The 16,857-nt window shown below is 41.8% G+C and overlaps 1 protein-coding gene across 1 annotated transcript in view; it reads right to left on the bottom strand.

Annotated features, from left to right (window-relative positions):
- The window catches only part of LOC121933637 (leucine-rich repeat-containing protein 37A-like), a 37,973-nt gene extending 21,575 nt beyond the window's left edge, over nucleotides 1-16,398 (bottom strand). Inside the window, exons 1-8 of the mRNA XM_042473618.1 lie at nucleotides 16,010-16,398; nucleotides 12,865-12,936; nucleotides 11,343-11,414; nucleotides 8,698-8,769; nucleotides 6,971-7,051; nucleotides 5,667-5,738; nucleotides 2,091-2,165; nucleotides 1,038-1,156 (exon numbers count right to left, since the gene is read on the bottom strand). Coding sequence (XP_042329552.1) covers nucleotides 1,038-1,156; nucleotides 2,091-2,165; nucleotides 5,667-5,738; nucleotides 6,971-7,051; nucleotides 8,698-8,769; nucleotides 11,343-11,414; nucleotides 12,865-12,936; nucleotides 16,010-16,218 — 772 coding nt within the window. The 5' untranslated portion in view covers nucleotides 16,219-16,398. The remainder of the gene's footprint in view (nucleotides 1-1,037; nucleotides 1,157-2,090; nucleotides 2,166-5,666; nucleotides 5,739-6,970; nucleotides 7,052-8,697; nucleotides 8,770-11,342; nucleotides 11,415-12,864; nucleotides 12,937-16,009) is intronic.
- Between the last annotated feature and the right edge of the window lie 459 nt (nucleotides 16,399-16,857).

The following is a 16,857-nucleotide window of genomic DNA, read 5'->3' on the forward strand; positions in this document are numbered from 1 at the left end:
CTTGGAAATCATAGACAGTATTGGGGAAGTGGGAGATAGTTCAGTAGCCATGCTGGCTGGAGGATTCCAGCTTCTGTAGTACAAAATAGTAGCTTTTCAAGCACTGGATAGGCTACCCAACAAATAGTTACAACTAGTTGCATTAGGATGGGAATCGCAGTCCTCCAGAGGCCCTTTCACAGGACACTGGAAGAATACAATAGCTCCACTTTAACTGCCATGGCTACAGCCTATGGAAACCTGGGACTAGTTAACAGACCTTTACTTTGGTGTCACAACTAACTACAACTCCCAGAATTCTATAGCATCAGGGGTGACATGAATGAGGGGCAATTTCACTAGGAGGTTTAGCACAGCTCAGTGGCTGGTGCTCCTTTTATGCTTGTTTCTCCATCCGATATTATCCTGAATCTGATCCCCCCCCCTCAAATGTACTGTTAATTTCTCCCTTGGAAATCTGTTATTTTTTCAAAGTACTTTTCCTACTGAAGATCAGGCTGCTTACATCGGAGTTGTGAAAGAAGGACCAACTTGTTTAACCAGAAGAAGGAATCTGGGGGAACCGTTTCACATGTGGAGATTTATGGTTTTAATATTATTACCATTTGGGGTACTTTGAATCATTCTCATTTGAGGTGTTATTTCTTGCTGTGTTTTGCTGGTTATCTCATTGTGCATCGTTTTTTATCCTTCAAATGGAAATGGACTGATACAAGTAAAGGTAGATAGGCAGCCATAAACAGGCAGATGGACAAACAAAAACTGTATTCAGAGATGTGAAAAAATAGCAGTGTAAATACATGAACTAAGTATGGAGCTGCATTGGGCAGCATTGCCCCTGACAGCACACCAAGTTATGAATTCAGCTGATGCCTGTACTGTATATACAGATGCCAGCTTGGGGAAGGGGGTGTCTATGTGGTGCAGCCCTAATCTTTCCTCTCATATCACACACACACTTTGCTAAACAGGGATAGAGAAATAAGCAAAGGGACAAACCAAGGAATGAGAGTTTGTGAAAACAGAGGCTAGCCTACCACACAGTGTGACATTTGTGTCACATGGCTTAGAGCAATCCAACTTGACAAATTCACACAAAACTTCAATGTCGTTCTGAATGCGGCAAAGGCAACAGGTCATGTTCTTGGGCAAGATGCTGCAGAAGAAAAGAAGACAAATATTTCACAACCTCTTCTTGTTGGCCCAAGCTCAAGTTAGTCCTTACAATCGAGTGCTTATTCACACATTGGGGATAAGACACTTTTTGGGCCCTGAGGGACAGGTTCACATGGGAACTGAGGTCAGTCCAAGACCATCTCATTCTGTGATGCCATTTGGCCTCATAGCCATTCCACCCTGCATTCCTACTTTCCCCATACATCTCTTTGCATCCCTATTCAAGCCTTGCTGTCCCAGTCTGTGGTGAATGGTACAAGATGGTAACTCCCCACTTCTGAGTATTGCCATACAGCCTCTTTGGGAAATAAATAAATACATAAATCCACTCTGTTGTGACATCTCTGTGTGTGTACTCAGCACATTAGTACTCCTTTAACTGCTTTGACTCCCTCCTCTGGAAGACTGTGAGTTGTACTTTCTTGAAGAACATAGAATTCTACGTCAGAGGACTTTTAATGCCTTCTGAAACTACAAGTCATTGGATTTCATAGGATGGAGCCATGGCTGTTAAAGTGGTATCGAAATGTCGTGATCATGTACTGTGAAAAAGATCTCAGATGCATGAGTGAGAGGAGAAGGAAGATTCCCCCCCCCCCATGTGGGCCTAACTCATTTTCCCAGTTGTTCTGTTTGTCCTTCCCTCCAGTCCATCTGCCTTGGTCCAGGCCTCGGAGGTAGAGAGGAACTGCTGGACCTCTTACCCTTTCCCTCCACCACTCCCTTCTCCTTCTGTGTCATGTCTTTTTAGATTGTAAGCCCGAGGGCAGGGAACTGTCTAATTAAAAAGATTGTATGTACAGCGCTGTGTAAATTTACAGCGCTTCATAAATAAAGGTTAATAATAATAATAATTATACTTATCATCCATGGAACTCAGCCAAAAAAGAAAAAGAAAGTCACTTGGTACTCACAGCGTTTTCAACTGAAGGGTGGTCTTGAGCAGGCCCACCAATGTCTTTGGGGCAATTTCTGTTGCTCCAAGGTCCCTAAAAATGACAAACGAGTCTTTGCTGTGCTAACTCTAGGAACTACTCAATCAAACTTATGTTGTTGTGTCCCTTCAAGTCATTTCCTACTTATAGCAACCATAAGGGTATTTCTTGGAAAGATTTGTTCAGAGGAGGTTTGCTATTGCCTTCCCCTGAGGCTGAGAGCATATGACTTGCCCAAAGTCACCCGGTGGATTTCTTGGCCAAGCTGGGACAAGAATGTTCTGAGGACAAATTGGAGCAACCCCCATATCTGCTGCCCTGAACCTCTTGGAGAAAAAAAAATGGAATACAAATGTGGCTGATAATAAGAAGTAGTTCAAAAATAGTACTGAGATTTAACTATAAGGAAAGGGTTTTCTCCTTTTCAGAATAGCATATGGATTAGCTGTCATCCCTCTGGCTGAGAAACTAGATCCTATTGGGGGAAAATGCATCAGGCTCATCCGGGTTACACATTAGTGGCCCTATACAGACAGGCCAAAATAAAGCTGCTTTGGGTCACTTTGGAGGTATGCTGTTTAAATGATGCATGCGCCCTAATAGTCCAGAAGCTGCACCAAACCCATGCTCTAGTCCTAAGGACTGGAGTGTGGCTTTGGTGCAGCTTCTGGCCTCTTAGGAAGCATGCAACATTTAAACAGCATACCTCCAAAGTGACCCAAAGCAGCTTTATTTTGGCCTGTCTTGTACAGGCCCAGTGACATTAAAGAAGCCTCAGCATACTCTTGTTAGCATACATTGGTGCTGACATTAGGAGGGTGAAGGGTCTTTTGAATATGGTGTGCTGTGGTTTCATCTTTATAGCTTTTAATTATGTCTTAATCTGTTTTAACTATGTGCTTTTAAAAAAGGGTAGGAATCACACATCCTCCTAAAGTTGTTAGACTGCAAGCCCCAGCAGACCTAGTATGGCCAATAGTGAGGAATCCTGGCCATGTCAGTCAAGCAACATCTGGCACCCGACATGATTTCTATCCTGGTATGATACCAACCTTTCAAGGGCACTGGAGTATCAAAGACACAGGGTTCACAGAGGCTGCAGCTGCACTATAGAAATGATCCAGTTTCACATCACTTTAACTGCCACAGCTCAGTGTTATTAAATTCCATAGAATTGAGCCATGGCAGTTAAAGTGGTGTCAAACAGGATTATTTCTGCATTGCGGATGCAGCTTAAGTCCACATGTTGGGGTTTCTTGATTAGCAGGGATGATAATTTCATCCACAGCTTCCTTCAGGCTTCTCTCTTCCCTCTAAGTAAGCTGTAGTCCTCACAGTCACTGGCATTTGATACAAATTTGATTTATAAAAGACCTGGGTGGAGAGGAGAACTGTTGGAACTGGTTTGCTGATACGGATCAACACACCTGCTTGCACTTTTAGATTTTCCTAGGGGGTGTGGTGAAGATGAGCACCTGTACTTTAAAATTTACCACTTTATCAGTGTGGTTGTGAAAAGAGATTGCTAGTTGGTCAAACTGGTAGGACCCATTTCCCATGGTTATGAAAATTATTTGTGTGGTAGCTGTCATCACTGGTTCTAGAAGATGATGCAACTGAATCTCTCTCTCTGTCTCATGCACACACTGAAAGTATTAATTTAGAATTCTGGAGGACAAAAGACATAACCTAAATCTGTCATTTCCCCCGCTCCCCAGATAGTCTCTGCTGGTGATTTTTACTCTTCGTAGGAAATCTTATGGCATCTAATAGAACAGAATTATGTTGTAGTGGTAATATCATGAACCCTCCTTTTATGAGGGTTGTGCATGTATGTGTAAAAGAACCATTGCTGGGAAGTAACACACTATAATTAATTCTGCTACCTGTTATGTGTTACCTTTTGTGATAACAGGGCATTATTTTTTTCCCCATTGTGACATTTTTGCAGGTAAAATGAGTAAAAAAATAACTTCTTATTAGAATAAACAATATTTTTAAAGGGTAATTTGGGGGATCTCCTCATCTTGAAAATTAATTTAAAAAAATAAATGGAAAATATAGTGGTAATGTGCTACTAATATGTCATCCTGAATGTTGCAACTAACACTAATATCAAAGTGTCATGCAGTTTTCAAGTATCAACCTGCCCTTCTCTTTGTCCCACCACCCTCACAGGTAAATCTAGTGGAAACAGGGCAGTGGCTGCTTACAGGCTTTGGAACTCACTTCTTATAGAGGTTAGACTGGTACTCTATTTGCTATCATTTCCTAGGCAGGCGAAGTCCTTTATGTTTTGGCACGCCTTTGAGGGCTGACTGTTCAGGACGCTCACATCTTGTGTATTTTATATTCACTGTTCTTATTTTTTTTAATGGTTTGTTTTTAACTGCTTTTAATTTTAATGATCCTTTCCTTATTTTTAAAAAACATTTGTTGGATGTACATTTTTAAGTGTTTTAACTTTTGTAAGTCACCTTGTCTCCCAGAATGAGACAAAGGTGGGATTTCAATAAATGTGGTGGTGGTGATGATGGTGGTGATGATGATGATGATGATGATGATGATGATGATGATGATGATGATGATAGCAACATGGTAGCCAGCATGGTGTAGCGGTTGGAATGTTGGACTACAACTGTGGAGATCAGGGTTCACTTCCCTGTTTGGAAACCCAGTGGGTGACTTTGGGCAAGTCACATACCCTCAGCCCCAGAAAACCCCATGATAAGTTAACCTTAGGGTTGCCCTAAGTCAGAAATGACTTGAAGGCACACAACAGCAGCAGCAGCAACAACAAATAACACTAACATATTTGCATCTTTCCCAAGATCTGAAATAAAATTTATTTTCTCAGAAATGCAGACGTCTCCAGTGACTTTGCTTCCAAGGAAATGAAATTCTGGGTAAAAGGTGGGTCCCTAAAACTTCTCCCTGCTTAGAAATTAGCTGTTCAAACATAAAAATACTAGCATCAGAACTCAGTGCTATAATTCACTTATGCTTTGTAGCCTAACAATTCCCAGTATTAAAACATGCTAATACAGACTTTGCAATTTGCACATACTTCGATGTAACCTCTTCATTTCCCTTTTTAAAATTGGTTCAGACATTCTGGAGTTCCACCCTCATAGTAAATGCCCTGTTCCATTAAAGATACACAGATGAACTTTCCCATGGTAAGCAATGCTACTTTTTGTTTTTATGTTTCATTCATAACTTAGGTAACACCCTGCTTTGTATCTAAGGCTCTGAGAGTATCATAAATTGTTTTCTTCCCCCATGTTTTAAAAAAATTCTTGCAACTATCTAAAGAGGGAGGTTATGCTGAGAGATGGAGACTGGCCCAAGGTCTCACAGTGAGCTTTACAACAGAGTTGATTGTTTGAAAGTGCATCTCTCCCTATTTGTATACCGCATTGCCTCATTAGATTTAACAGGCCAAAAATAAAGAGTAGAGGCAGGAGGCTTTTTCCAAAGCAACAAGTAACTCTGAAGAGTAGTAGCAGACAGATCCCCAAGGGAAGGAAAGACAAATTAATTCCAGGTACTTACAGGAACTTCAGTGAGGGCAACTTGTAAAAATGGTCATCCTCAATGGCAGTCAATTGGTTGTGGTTGAGAACCCTGCGGGGCAAAAGTGCAAGGAATGAAAGGAGCCCTTTATGGGACTGCAAGGCGGGGAAGAGAAATAAAATGAGACAACTTTCAAGTAGGTCACAAATAACCAAACTGACCATTTGTATGACAGCTGACTCCCTCAAAACAGAGCAAACATAATGCCATCGTGTCCTTAGAGGTGGTGCGGCAACTTTTTGATCTCAAAGGCTATGTGGCAGTGGCTAAGAGGCCAGGGCCTACATGTGGTGGATGGTTGGAGTTGATAGCCATGAAACATGTTTCTACCACTTTCCTTCCTTTAACTCTCCCACTCACCTGCTCCCTCCTTTTCCCACCCTAAAAATCTCTCTCTCTCTCTCTCTCTCTCTTTCTTTTTCATGGCATATGGAAACTTGAGGGCATCTGTTGGGGAATTAATGATGTGAATTTATGCTCATTCTGTATGCAAGCATAAAGCAACTATCACAGAAAGAACAGTCAGGCTTAAGTACTCTTACACCTGCAGAATACTAGCTCAGTGAATTGGGATCTAGCCTTGTAACAAAACTTGACTTGTTAAAAGGAAGGTACACCTCACCTTGAACACATACTTTTTAGGATTATAACTCCAAGAATCCTATGCTGGTGGGAGGATTCTGGGAGTTATGGTCCAAAAATGGAACTTTCCAAGACTTGAAGTAGTGGCTGGGAAAGCCTGTCAGATTGGGCTGTGGCCTCTCAGCAGCAAGACTGCTGTTTTCCATACATGCCCAGGGACAATTATTTTCTTCCAGGATTAAGTCTGTCATTGTAAATGATAATACTGAAGGCTCAAGCTCTTTAATTTCTTAAAGACATTGCTGATCCAGGTTGGGTATCCTTTATCTGGAATTCTGAAATATGAAATACTCCAAAATCCAAAACTTTAAAATCTACATACCTGTAATGTATTTGCAAGGCTGGAGAGAAATACGAGGATCTCTGAAATGGCAGGAGGTATGGATTTGAGCCAAGCACTATACTATACTTGTTGGATTTCTGTCATTTCACAGATCCTCAGCACCTCTCCAGCCTCATTATGTCTCATTACATATATGCAAACACAAATATTCCAAAATCTGAAAAAATCCAAAATATGGAACACTTCTGGTCCCAAGCATTTCACAGAAGGGATACTCAACCTGTAACAGCATTTCCCCTTGCCACTAGAGGCTGGCTGCTCTCAAGTAACTTGACATAAAGGCTTTGCTTTCACTTACAACTTGAGCAAAAACTGCATTCCATGCCAGGCTTCAAACGCCCCTTGAGTGATCTGCCCAATGTTGTTGCCACTGAGATTGCTGGGAAGAAAAAACAAAACAGTGTATACATGGTATTTTACCCAGTCAAAAACAAGTTCACACACACAAGCAGATGTAAAAGGGAAACTTTTCTCTGTTATACTCCTGCCTCATAATAGATCTGAATCTGCTGCATGGAGTCACAGCAGTGAGCTATGAGGTTGGTTCCCCCTTTCTCTGAAGGAGCAGCTGGTTTCTTCAGCTCTTATTCCTAAGTGCCTGTTTCTGCTTTCCACATTTACCACTATCTCCCCTGCTTGAACTACAGTGAAAATTTCTAAGCCTTTATGGAGGTGATATACTCTTGATATTCTTGATGGTGTTGGCTTGGAGCTCATGGTGTTCTGAACTGGGTCTGGTCTCAAGACTGGTACAAGCCACTAATGTCAAACAAGAGGCTAGCAGTGATTAATGGATGCAACTGGTGTTGCCTCTGCACAGCAACACCTCCACAGTAGAGAAAAGCTCATATATTCTAGCTGACAGAGAGTCAAGAGTCCCCTCACATTCAGTGGTGAGCCAATCCTCAAACAACACCAGATGTTGCCCCCTCCTCTGGCCAACACAACAATCTAGGATGGCACACTCATTCCCCATAGAGGGATAGCAAGGTGTGGCTGTAATGAAAAGCTATACAGAAATGTATAGGGAATCACTGTTGTGCAGCAGTAGCAGCACACTTCTCCTTCTAGAAGTTTTAAAACATTGTGTGGCTTCCGATTTATGGTGACCCTAAGGGGTTTTCTTGGCGAGATTTGTTCAGAGGAGGCTTACCATTGCCTTCCACTGAGGCTGAGAGCATGTGGCTTGGCCAATGTCACCCAGTGGGTTTCATGGCCGAGCTGGGAATTGAACCCTGGTCTCCAGAGTCATAGTCCAACAGTCAAACCACTATGCCACACTGGCTCTATAGCGGTTACAATCAAACCACTCTCTCCTACACCTTTCACAGCAAGGCTGAAATATGGGGTAAGTGGTCTCTGAGATTCTTAAAGGAAAAGCAGTGATCTCACATGCATTTCTGCTGGAAGTTTCTGCTAGGATAAAGAGTGAGTGGGAAAACAGTTCCTTCTGTACCAGCCTGGAGCTCTGTAATACTGTCACATGTAATAATTCTCTGCAGATACTTAGGGGCAGTTTGGGGTTTTCCCATTTACTTTCTCATTTACAGTTTTCCCAAGACTGTGCTCTGGCACTCAGAATCTGCTTCCAGCCTGAGCCCTGAGACTTCAAAATCATACCATAGACAGGAGTGGAAATTGTGGGGCCCTGCAGACATTGCTGAAATGCAGCTTCCAGAATCCCTCACCATTGGCTATGTTGGCTAGGGTTTCTGGCAGTTGCAGTTTGACAACTTTTGAAGGACCACACCATTCCCATGCTATTATAGAATATAGAAGTATACAGAACAGTGTGCAACTGTACACATGCACAATGCATTTTGTCCCTCAATCATCTCATCTCATCTGGGGTTATGGGTCAAAATTTCCACAAATAATGACCCCTTAACAAGCTTGAATCCCAGTACCCCAATGCTTTTATTAATGATATGAAGAATTTCCATGGCAGCAACTTGGCACATTTAGGACTATGGAAACCGTTCTAATTCTGCCCTGAGCTTAGACTACTTTATGCAAATGACTTACATGAACTGCAAGAATGGAACGGGTTCAAATGCGTTTTTCTCAATGGTCCGAATTTTATTACATGACAAGTCCCTGTCAAAAGCAGTGCACAGAAATAATTAAGCAAGAGACTACAAAGGTGTACAATCCAAACCCAACAATCGGCATCTGTGTTGTGTATTTTCACCATATACTGTTAGCTTGGATCACTCTGCATTAAGCAAGAACATGAATCTGTGCAACCTACCCACTGGTCCGATTGCAGGACTATCCAATCTTTAGGTAGAGCAAAATGGTCACCTCAGGCAGAAGATGCTAAGAAGCAGCTTCAAGGTGTTGGAGGAAACATCTGTGTGCTAAACTGCCTGCTGGGGACCATATAAGCTAGCTTCCTGCATTTAGTTTTCTGGGAGGGTGCTGTCCCATTGCCAGTACTGAAGAAAAATTAAACTGCCAATTTGGATTTGTACATCAAATACAAAAGTCACCATTATGGCGGCCACCTACATATAAGGTGGTCCAGCCCTCTTAGTTTGTCACCAAACACCCCAAATATACTTATGTAGTTGTTCCTCCATGTACCCAGCTTGCCCCTTGACCCATGTTTATGACACCATTACAATGTTCAGATGTCATGGTAAGCCAGAATTCTGAATTCTTGAGAATTCTGGCTAACAAATTATGAAGCAGAGTGTTGGTGACTGATGAGCAATTGCTCCTGTTGCTAGCACAGATTTTCCATCCATGGCTTCTTTATCACAGGGTATGTCATGTGGGCCTTGTGACCTACAGGTGCTCCCCAAGACCCCTGCTTGCTCATTTTTAAATATACTTGTGTCGCAAAAATCATCAGTAAGTCTCTTTAACTAGGAAGGAATCCAAAACAATTTATCACTTCTCCTAGGCCAAAGGAAGCTGATGTCAGTATGTGTACCAGGTCCAAATCCACTCCTTTACAAACCTGGTTTTTGCTATGATCTTTTGCTTCTTCAGTGTAATTGTTGGATGATGGGGTGGGTGGGTGGGAGGAATAGGGTGGCCATGTGTTCTGCTTTACAGAAGTTTTCCTTTATTTGAGGGTAGCCTATCAATCTGCTGCCTGTGAAGTATTTTGGACTACAACTTCACAATCTGACTCTGACCATTGATCATGCTAACTAGGATTTATGGGAGTAGTACTTGAAAAATTGGCAGAATTTTGTTTACTACCAGGGTAAGAATAGTCCAGTCCAACTATAGTTTAGAGATGAAGCACAGAGGAGGGGCTTTGAAATTGTCCAGCAGCACGTTGCTCCTGGGACAGCAGACTTAGCAGTAATTGAGTCATCTGGCTACAGTTTAATCTATCATGAAGAGACATTTTGTAGTTTTGTTGAAAATAGAATATGTCTCTCTTATCCAGAATTCCAAAATCCAAAATACTCCAAAATTGTCCACAAGGGTAGTTGAGATAGTGACACCTTTGTTTCTGATGGTTCAATTTACACAAACTTTGTTTCATGCACAAAACTATTAAAGATTTTATGTACAAAATTATATGCAGGCTATGCTTATAAGGTGTATATGAAACTTGGGGCCAGTATATACCTTTAAAAAAAGGCCTGACTTGACATGGCCTGTATTCCTCCAGAGGGATGCCGCAGTCACCAAACCGTGCGGCGTCACTCCAGAGTAAAAAAAGAACCCGGAAAAGCCCCAAAACTATTTGGGTCACCGGGCGAACGTCACAAGTGCTCCAATGGCTCACTCATGATGTAAGCGACGCACAGCAATGTGTATATGCTGCCTGTTGCTTATGCCAAGATGGCAGCACCTGTGTGGACAGGACGCTGCCATGATGCCGCCACCATGCCATGCTAAGGTTAGGGACTGTGCGGTTGATGCGTGGTCCCTAACCCTAGTATCACTGGAGGCACGCCATTTCAGGACCATCTGTCCTGGGCCATATACACCTTATATATACCTTGGTCCCATTCCCAAGATATCTCATTATGTAAATGCAAATATTCAAAAACTAAGAACAACAACACTGAAATCCAAACCACACCTGGTCCCAAGCATTTGGAATAAGGTAGGTTCAGCCTGTAATTGCGTTCGATTTTGCCTCTGTACATATACAATGGGAAATATATATCTTTATGCAAAGCAGTGTCTCTGCCGTATTGGTAAGCAGAGGAAGGTGGAAGTGGATTTTGGTGCGCTCACTGTCTCCCTTGTAATAAGAAGGAAGTGGTTTCCACCTAGCAGAGAGGGCACCCAAGTTATGATATAAAGGTATGTAGACTTCACTGCACAGAAATGCATACAAATGCATTATTACATATATATTCCATCTAATATGGAAAAGAAAAAAAATCTAAGAATAAAAAGTGTTGAATGCCTGCATTTCCTACAATTTGGGAAAAAAAGTTTTTCCTTATGGGCATCAATTACACAAGCGATTATATATCATATTACATATCCAGTGTCCCAAGAATATGTCAGAAAAGTTACTTAACTTGACACTGGGGGGATTTGGAAGTTGTAGTACACAAAAGTAACTTTTCTAAGCTTCTTGCAACTTTTGAGGTACAGCTAGCTACCTCTGTCCAAAACCAACCTAGGATCCATTTTTGCCAGCAGATGCAGACTTAGCAAATACGGTAATGCTAGAAAGAGGAACTTACAGGTGTGTAAGTGAAAGCAAGCCATCTAAAGAGGTATTTTGCAGTCGAGTCAGGCTATTGCCCTTGAGAACCCTGGAGTGGTGGAGGAAAGATTGAAAACATCACACAGAAGAGATCATAGCCTCATACGATATTCATCAATTCCAGACTAGATGAAGTTTTGAGCAACTCATAATGTATAATCAGAGAGCGTTTTGATTAACTTTGCATATAACCAGTGGTCTAGATGGACATACACACTGCTTTTTTACATAAAAGGTGCAGCCAGCCAGCATGAATCAGTGTTATAGGATGACCTGCTGGAAGAAATTCAACAGTTGAATATGCTGTCCAAATTTAAAACAGCACTAAAGACCAATCTCTTCTGGGAGGCCTATCCAGATATTTTTAAATTGTAAATCTTAAATGATGAATTTTAAAATGTGGATGTTTTTAATATGTATGTGTTTTGTTTGTTCTTTTAAGCTGATGTGTTTTCTTAACTGATGTTGTTGGTTTGTTGTTGTTCCCTGCCTTGATCCATGGAGAGAGGTGGGTAAGAAATGATGATGATGATTTCATGTCAGTTACATATAGGGAAGCTGCTTTCATTCCAAGACTGAGCTGGCATCACCTGTGTTGTTGCTGTGTGCCTCTCTAAGGTCCAAAACACACTGCAGAAATAATCCAGTTTGAGACCGCTTTAACTGCCCTTCTCTGTCAGAGAGAACTCTGGTGCCACAATAAACTACAATTCGCTAGCACTTAGCCAGGGCAATTAAAACAGTCTGAAATTGGATTATTTCTACAGTGTGTTTTGGACCTAAGTCATTTCTTACTTAGGGTGAACCTAGCACATCTTTACAGCCTGACAATACGTGTGAGGTCTTGCAAACAGTATGGTTGGTTATAGTCTTAACTGGCTGTAGGCACCTCCTCCTCATCCTGGAGAAGTCCACACATGCTTGCCTCATTTTAGAATTATACATATTTCAAGCAGCCTTCCCAAATCTAGCACCTTTTAAATGTGTTTAACCACAGCTCCCATCACTCACAGCCATTCTATGCTGGCTCTGGGAGTTAGCATTTGTAGCTCAACACCTCGGGAGGGTGCCAGATTGCAAAATTCTGATCAAATATTTGCTTCATTCTGATCACACTTATAAATGCAAACTGGCCCCTCCTTGCAAAAATAATAAAAGTCAAAAAGCTTCGAGTGTGCTTTGCAAAAATCAAAAGGCTTTGTGATTTTATTTGGCAAAGCTGGATAAAGAAATCTCCTGAGCATTCTGGAAGAGGAACCAATGTGATTATCTCTGAGCTAGAACATATAGCATGGAATTCAAGTTTCAATGAATGTGCAACAAAGGTTAATGGTCTTGTGTAGTGTTCCCTTTGAACTAGCTATTTTAGCTCTTAGGCAGATTATCACCAATGACTTAAAAACAGCAACAGCTAAACTCCCAGTGTCTCAGAGAAGCTGGACAAAACCAGATAAAAGTTGGATGATAACTAGAGAGTCCAAATATATGTGAATACTCACAAGTACTCAGCCCAAGGATAGGCCCTCCATACTTCTTTTCCAATAGTAGAAATTGCATTATCAGTGAAATCTCTGGGGAAGAAATAGACATAAGGCTTGTGATTTAAATGGGTTATTGGATGTTTTAAACGAAACATAAATAAACCCAGGGATGCAGGGGTAAAGCAGGGTTGTAAGGGTAAAGTGCAGAGGTTCATTATGACAATTCTGCTGCCATGTTCCCAGAAACAGTTCAAAAATGCAGAGATATATCAACAAATCAGTTCATGCAGTTTTCACACTGAATAGGAGCAAGTCTTTTATGAAGCTAATGGGTCTGAATTGCCTATTTAAAACCTGGCCACCCCAAAAATATAATGTGTAACAACAGGGACATCAGCATCTTATTGCTTAATAACTCTTCTCCTTGAACTCTCAGATATTATGAAGATTGTAGAAAATTCAAGGGGAAGCCTGAGCCAGTGTCAAAGGATGTATCATCTGCTAATCAAAACTCCAGATGCTTCTACCATCTGAGCCCTAGCTCCACTATACCACTGATACATACTGAAAAGAACAATAATTTTGAGGCTGAAGCCTCTACAAAACCTTGTCTTCAGAGCCTAGAAACCCTGCCCACCTATAATCTCAGTTTTAAGACTACAAGCTGCTAGCTACAGTTATTTCAAGAGAACTTCCACAAATCTTCAGAAATATTCTGTATTTAAGAAATCAGATTTTAGGAAGGATCTGATGCTGTTGATCCAGATTATTTCTTTTCAGTTCCTTCGTCTCCCTAGAAAAGGGCCTAAATGCACCAGATCCCATCTGATCTTGGAATCTAAGCAGGGTCAGCACTGGTTTGTACTTAGGATGGGAGACTGCCAATGATTACCAAGTGCTCTAGGTACATTTCAGAGGAAGGAATTGGCAAAACCAGCTCTGTGTATTCCTTGAGTAAAAAACCCCTAAGAAAAATTGGCAGGTGACTTGAATGCCCACACACACAAAGTCTCCCTATGGCCTGCCTCTTCTCTTTTTAAGAAATAGGGGTGATGCTATTTTTTCTTGAGGGGGAATCCTGTTCCTCTAACAATAACATGATAAGCAAGAATGCAAAAAGTGAAACTTGCTGGCTGGACTCTGGAGAGATGAAAAAAGCTGCATTTGTCACCTTTCTTCTCATTACTCAGCATTTGAAAAACAAAGGAACTGTACAAGGAATAAAAAGACAGGAACTTTGCTAATGCAGCTCTTCCATTCCAGAGTATGTCCCTCTAAAATACAACTATGGCCTGGAACACATGGGCCAAATAAAGTGGCTTCTGGCTGCTTTGGCGGAGAGGCGTTGAAATGATGCATGTCCCCCAAAGTAGCCGGAAGCCAGTCTGATGCCGTGCTCTGGTTCAAAGGATCAGAATAAAAAGGAGCGGTCAAAATCTGACTCCTGACTGCACAGTTTGGGACCTGCAGCGGCAGTGAGTTGGCTGTGTGGTCACCATGTTTCCGGCTCAATTACAGCCAGTGGCCACTCCTTCCAGACTGTCTGCTTTAGCCATATGTTTGCCAAAGGAGCTAGCATCCAGGGCTCCTCATCGACTATCTTGTTGTTGTTGTGTGCCTTCAAGTTGTTTCTAACTTATGGAGACCCCAAGGTGAACCTCTCATGAGGTTTTTTGGCAAGATTTGTTCAGAGGAGATTTGCCATTGCCTCCCCCTTCAGCTATCCTTTATATTTTATCCAATTTCAGAGAAGCACAAGTCAGGAGACCTTTGGTGGGTCAAGAGTGCAAGAGCCATCTCCTTTATCATTTAAACATTACAATTAACCTTTTCTGCCTCCCCTAGTGCCAAAAAAGTAATTAAAAAGCAACAGTTAACACAACAAACAACTAAATATTGGTTTGCAATATTGGTTTGCAATATTCATGGTAAGAGCTGAATGTTTGGGGATTTGTCATAAATTGAGCAATGCATGGCTTATAAAAAGTGAGATTCCAAGCTGATATAACTCCAAGAATAGTTTTCTACCTATCGTATGACTCATATAGTTGCAGTAATCCTACTTGCCTATTATGATGACTACACCCCAACTAGATAGGGGGGAAAAACAGCCTAAGAAAATCCAGCTAATCTTTTGCTGTACCCCATTGCATCCAGTTGATGTGCATCGGTAGCTCTGTGGACGATTCTTGCCATGTATGAGAATGCAATTACTCTTCCAAGAGTCTTAGCATAGCTAAGCAAAGTTTGTTTTTTTAATACTGCTTTCTGAAGTCTCTCATTCTTAAAAGAATTGAGAGATATACCTAGGACCAGAATTTGGAAAAGTTACTTCTTTGAACGATAGCTTCTGATCAACAAATACATTTTAACAGTTTTTGTCAGTTTTACCAGGAGTGGGTTTTGTAAAACTAATGAATCTTACTTCTCCATTCGGAACAAAGCCACCTCAAATACTAGAGATAGCCCAAATTATTTTATTTTGGGAGAAAATCAGTTTCCCTAGCTATTGTTAGGATTGCAGCTAAATTCAAAGGGGAACAGAGAAGCTGGAGATGGGAGGGAAGGTTGCACAAAATCCCAACACTATGACCATGTTAATCACAACACTTTGATTCTGCAAACTACCAAAGAATCAAGCCATTTGGAACCTCAAGTAACACATTGTCTTCCTGAGCTTGCTCCCTTAAGATGTACTAAACTGGAAGCTTCATAAGGAAAGGCACATGTCATATATATATACTCTGCAACATACATGCTCTGAAAGTTTCAACAGGTAAGAAATAGATGCCTATCTAGGATCCTTCAGGATGTCTGGGAGTGAGAGCTCTCTTCCACCTATCTCACCTTAAAAACAAACAGCTCTCTCCCTAAAAGTGTTTTGTTAGATTTATGAGAGTGGTGCAGCCACTCCAGAACACTGGTACTGGATCTGGTATGTATGTATGAAGTATGATTCCCCCCCATCCTTAAATTTAGCAATAGACATAGCTGCTCTCTGCTCTGGTAAGATAAATAACACATTACAAAATAAATGTTGGTATCTCACTGTCTTGTTCCTCAAAAGCCTAATCCCTCCAGATATCTGGGCTCCAGCAGTTTTGTCCTCCACCCCAACCCCTACCTCTTCAGTTCTGCCTGTCCCTGGGCTTCAGATACTTACAAGAAGAAGAAAACATGGGGGTGACCAGCTGCCTTGGGAAAGGGCACCCGGTGTAGTCCAGGAGGGTTGGTGGTCCTGCTGCAGTTGAGGATTTCCACGGTGCAACGGCACGGGGTTGGGCAAGGCTCAGAGGCAGTGTCCAACCTTGTAACAGACACCAGTACTAGAACGATGAAGAGATGAGTATATAAAGTAGCAATGGAGCCCATACTACAGAGCGGAATCCAGGTCCCGCTCCCCTCTTGCTCATTTGACTCCAGTAGAGGATGTCTTGGAAAATGGTAGTCACCACTGGTGGTGACTCCATGCGGTTACCAAGCAACCAGAGCCATACACCTCTCCATAATCTTGGAGGAGGCCACCACATCACAGCCCCATGTCTGGGTTTCCCTGATCTTTGACCTCTTCAGTAAGCCTTTGTGTGTGTACATTCTAAGCATTCAGTTTAGTTGTGACATCATCTTAGCATTACTCCTGGCATCTTAGAATTGCTGTAGCTATGACAACCTTGTAGGCCAATGAGCTGATATGCTTGAGATATTTAGGGATGAATGTGATGCCCCTATGTTTTAGTTGTAACCTACAGTGATCTGGGTAGTATAAATTGGGAGGTGAGGTGTAATGAATGATCACGAATGGTCAATTGGGGAATTGGGCTCAATGGCCTGGCCATTTTTACGTCTTTAGTTCCAGTGGTGTCACTAGGATTGGTGTCACGAATCTCTTCCACTGAGTTCCAGTGTTTTAAGTGAACACAAGCAAACACCACAGCCTGTTTCTGCCAAAAGGCAGATATTTGGGGAGCAGTGGTGTCACCCTTCCCCCTTGGAGTATCGCCTGGTGTGGCC

This window comes from Sceloporus undulatus, chromosome 6, assembly GCF_019175285.1.
Source record: "Sceloporus undulatus isolate JIND9_A2432 ecotype Alabama chromosome 6, SceUnd_v1.1, whole genome shotgun sequence".
Taxonomy (NCBI): Eukaryota; Metazoa; Chordata; class Lepidosauria; order Squamata; family Phrynosomatidae; genus Sceloporus; species Sceloporus undulatus.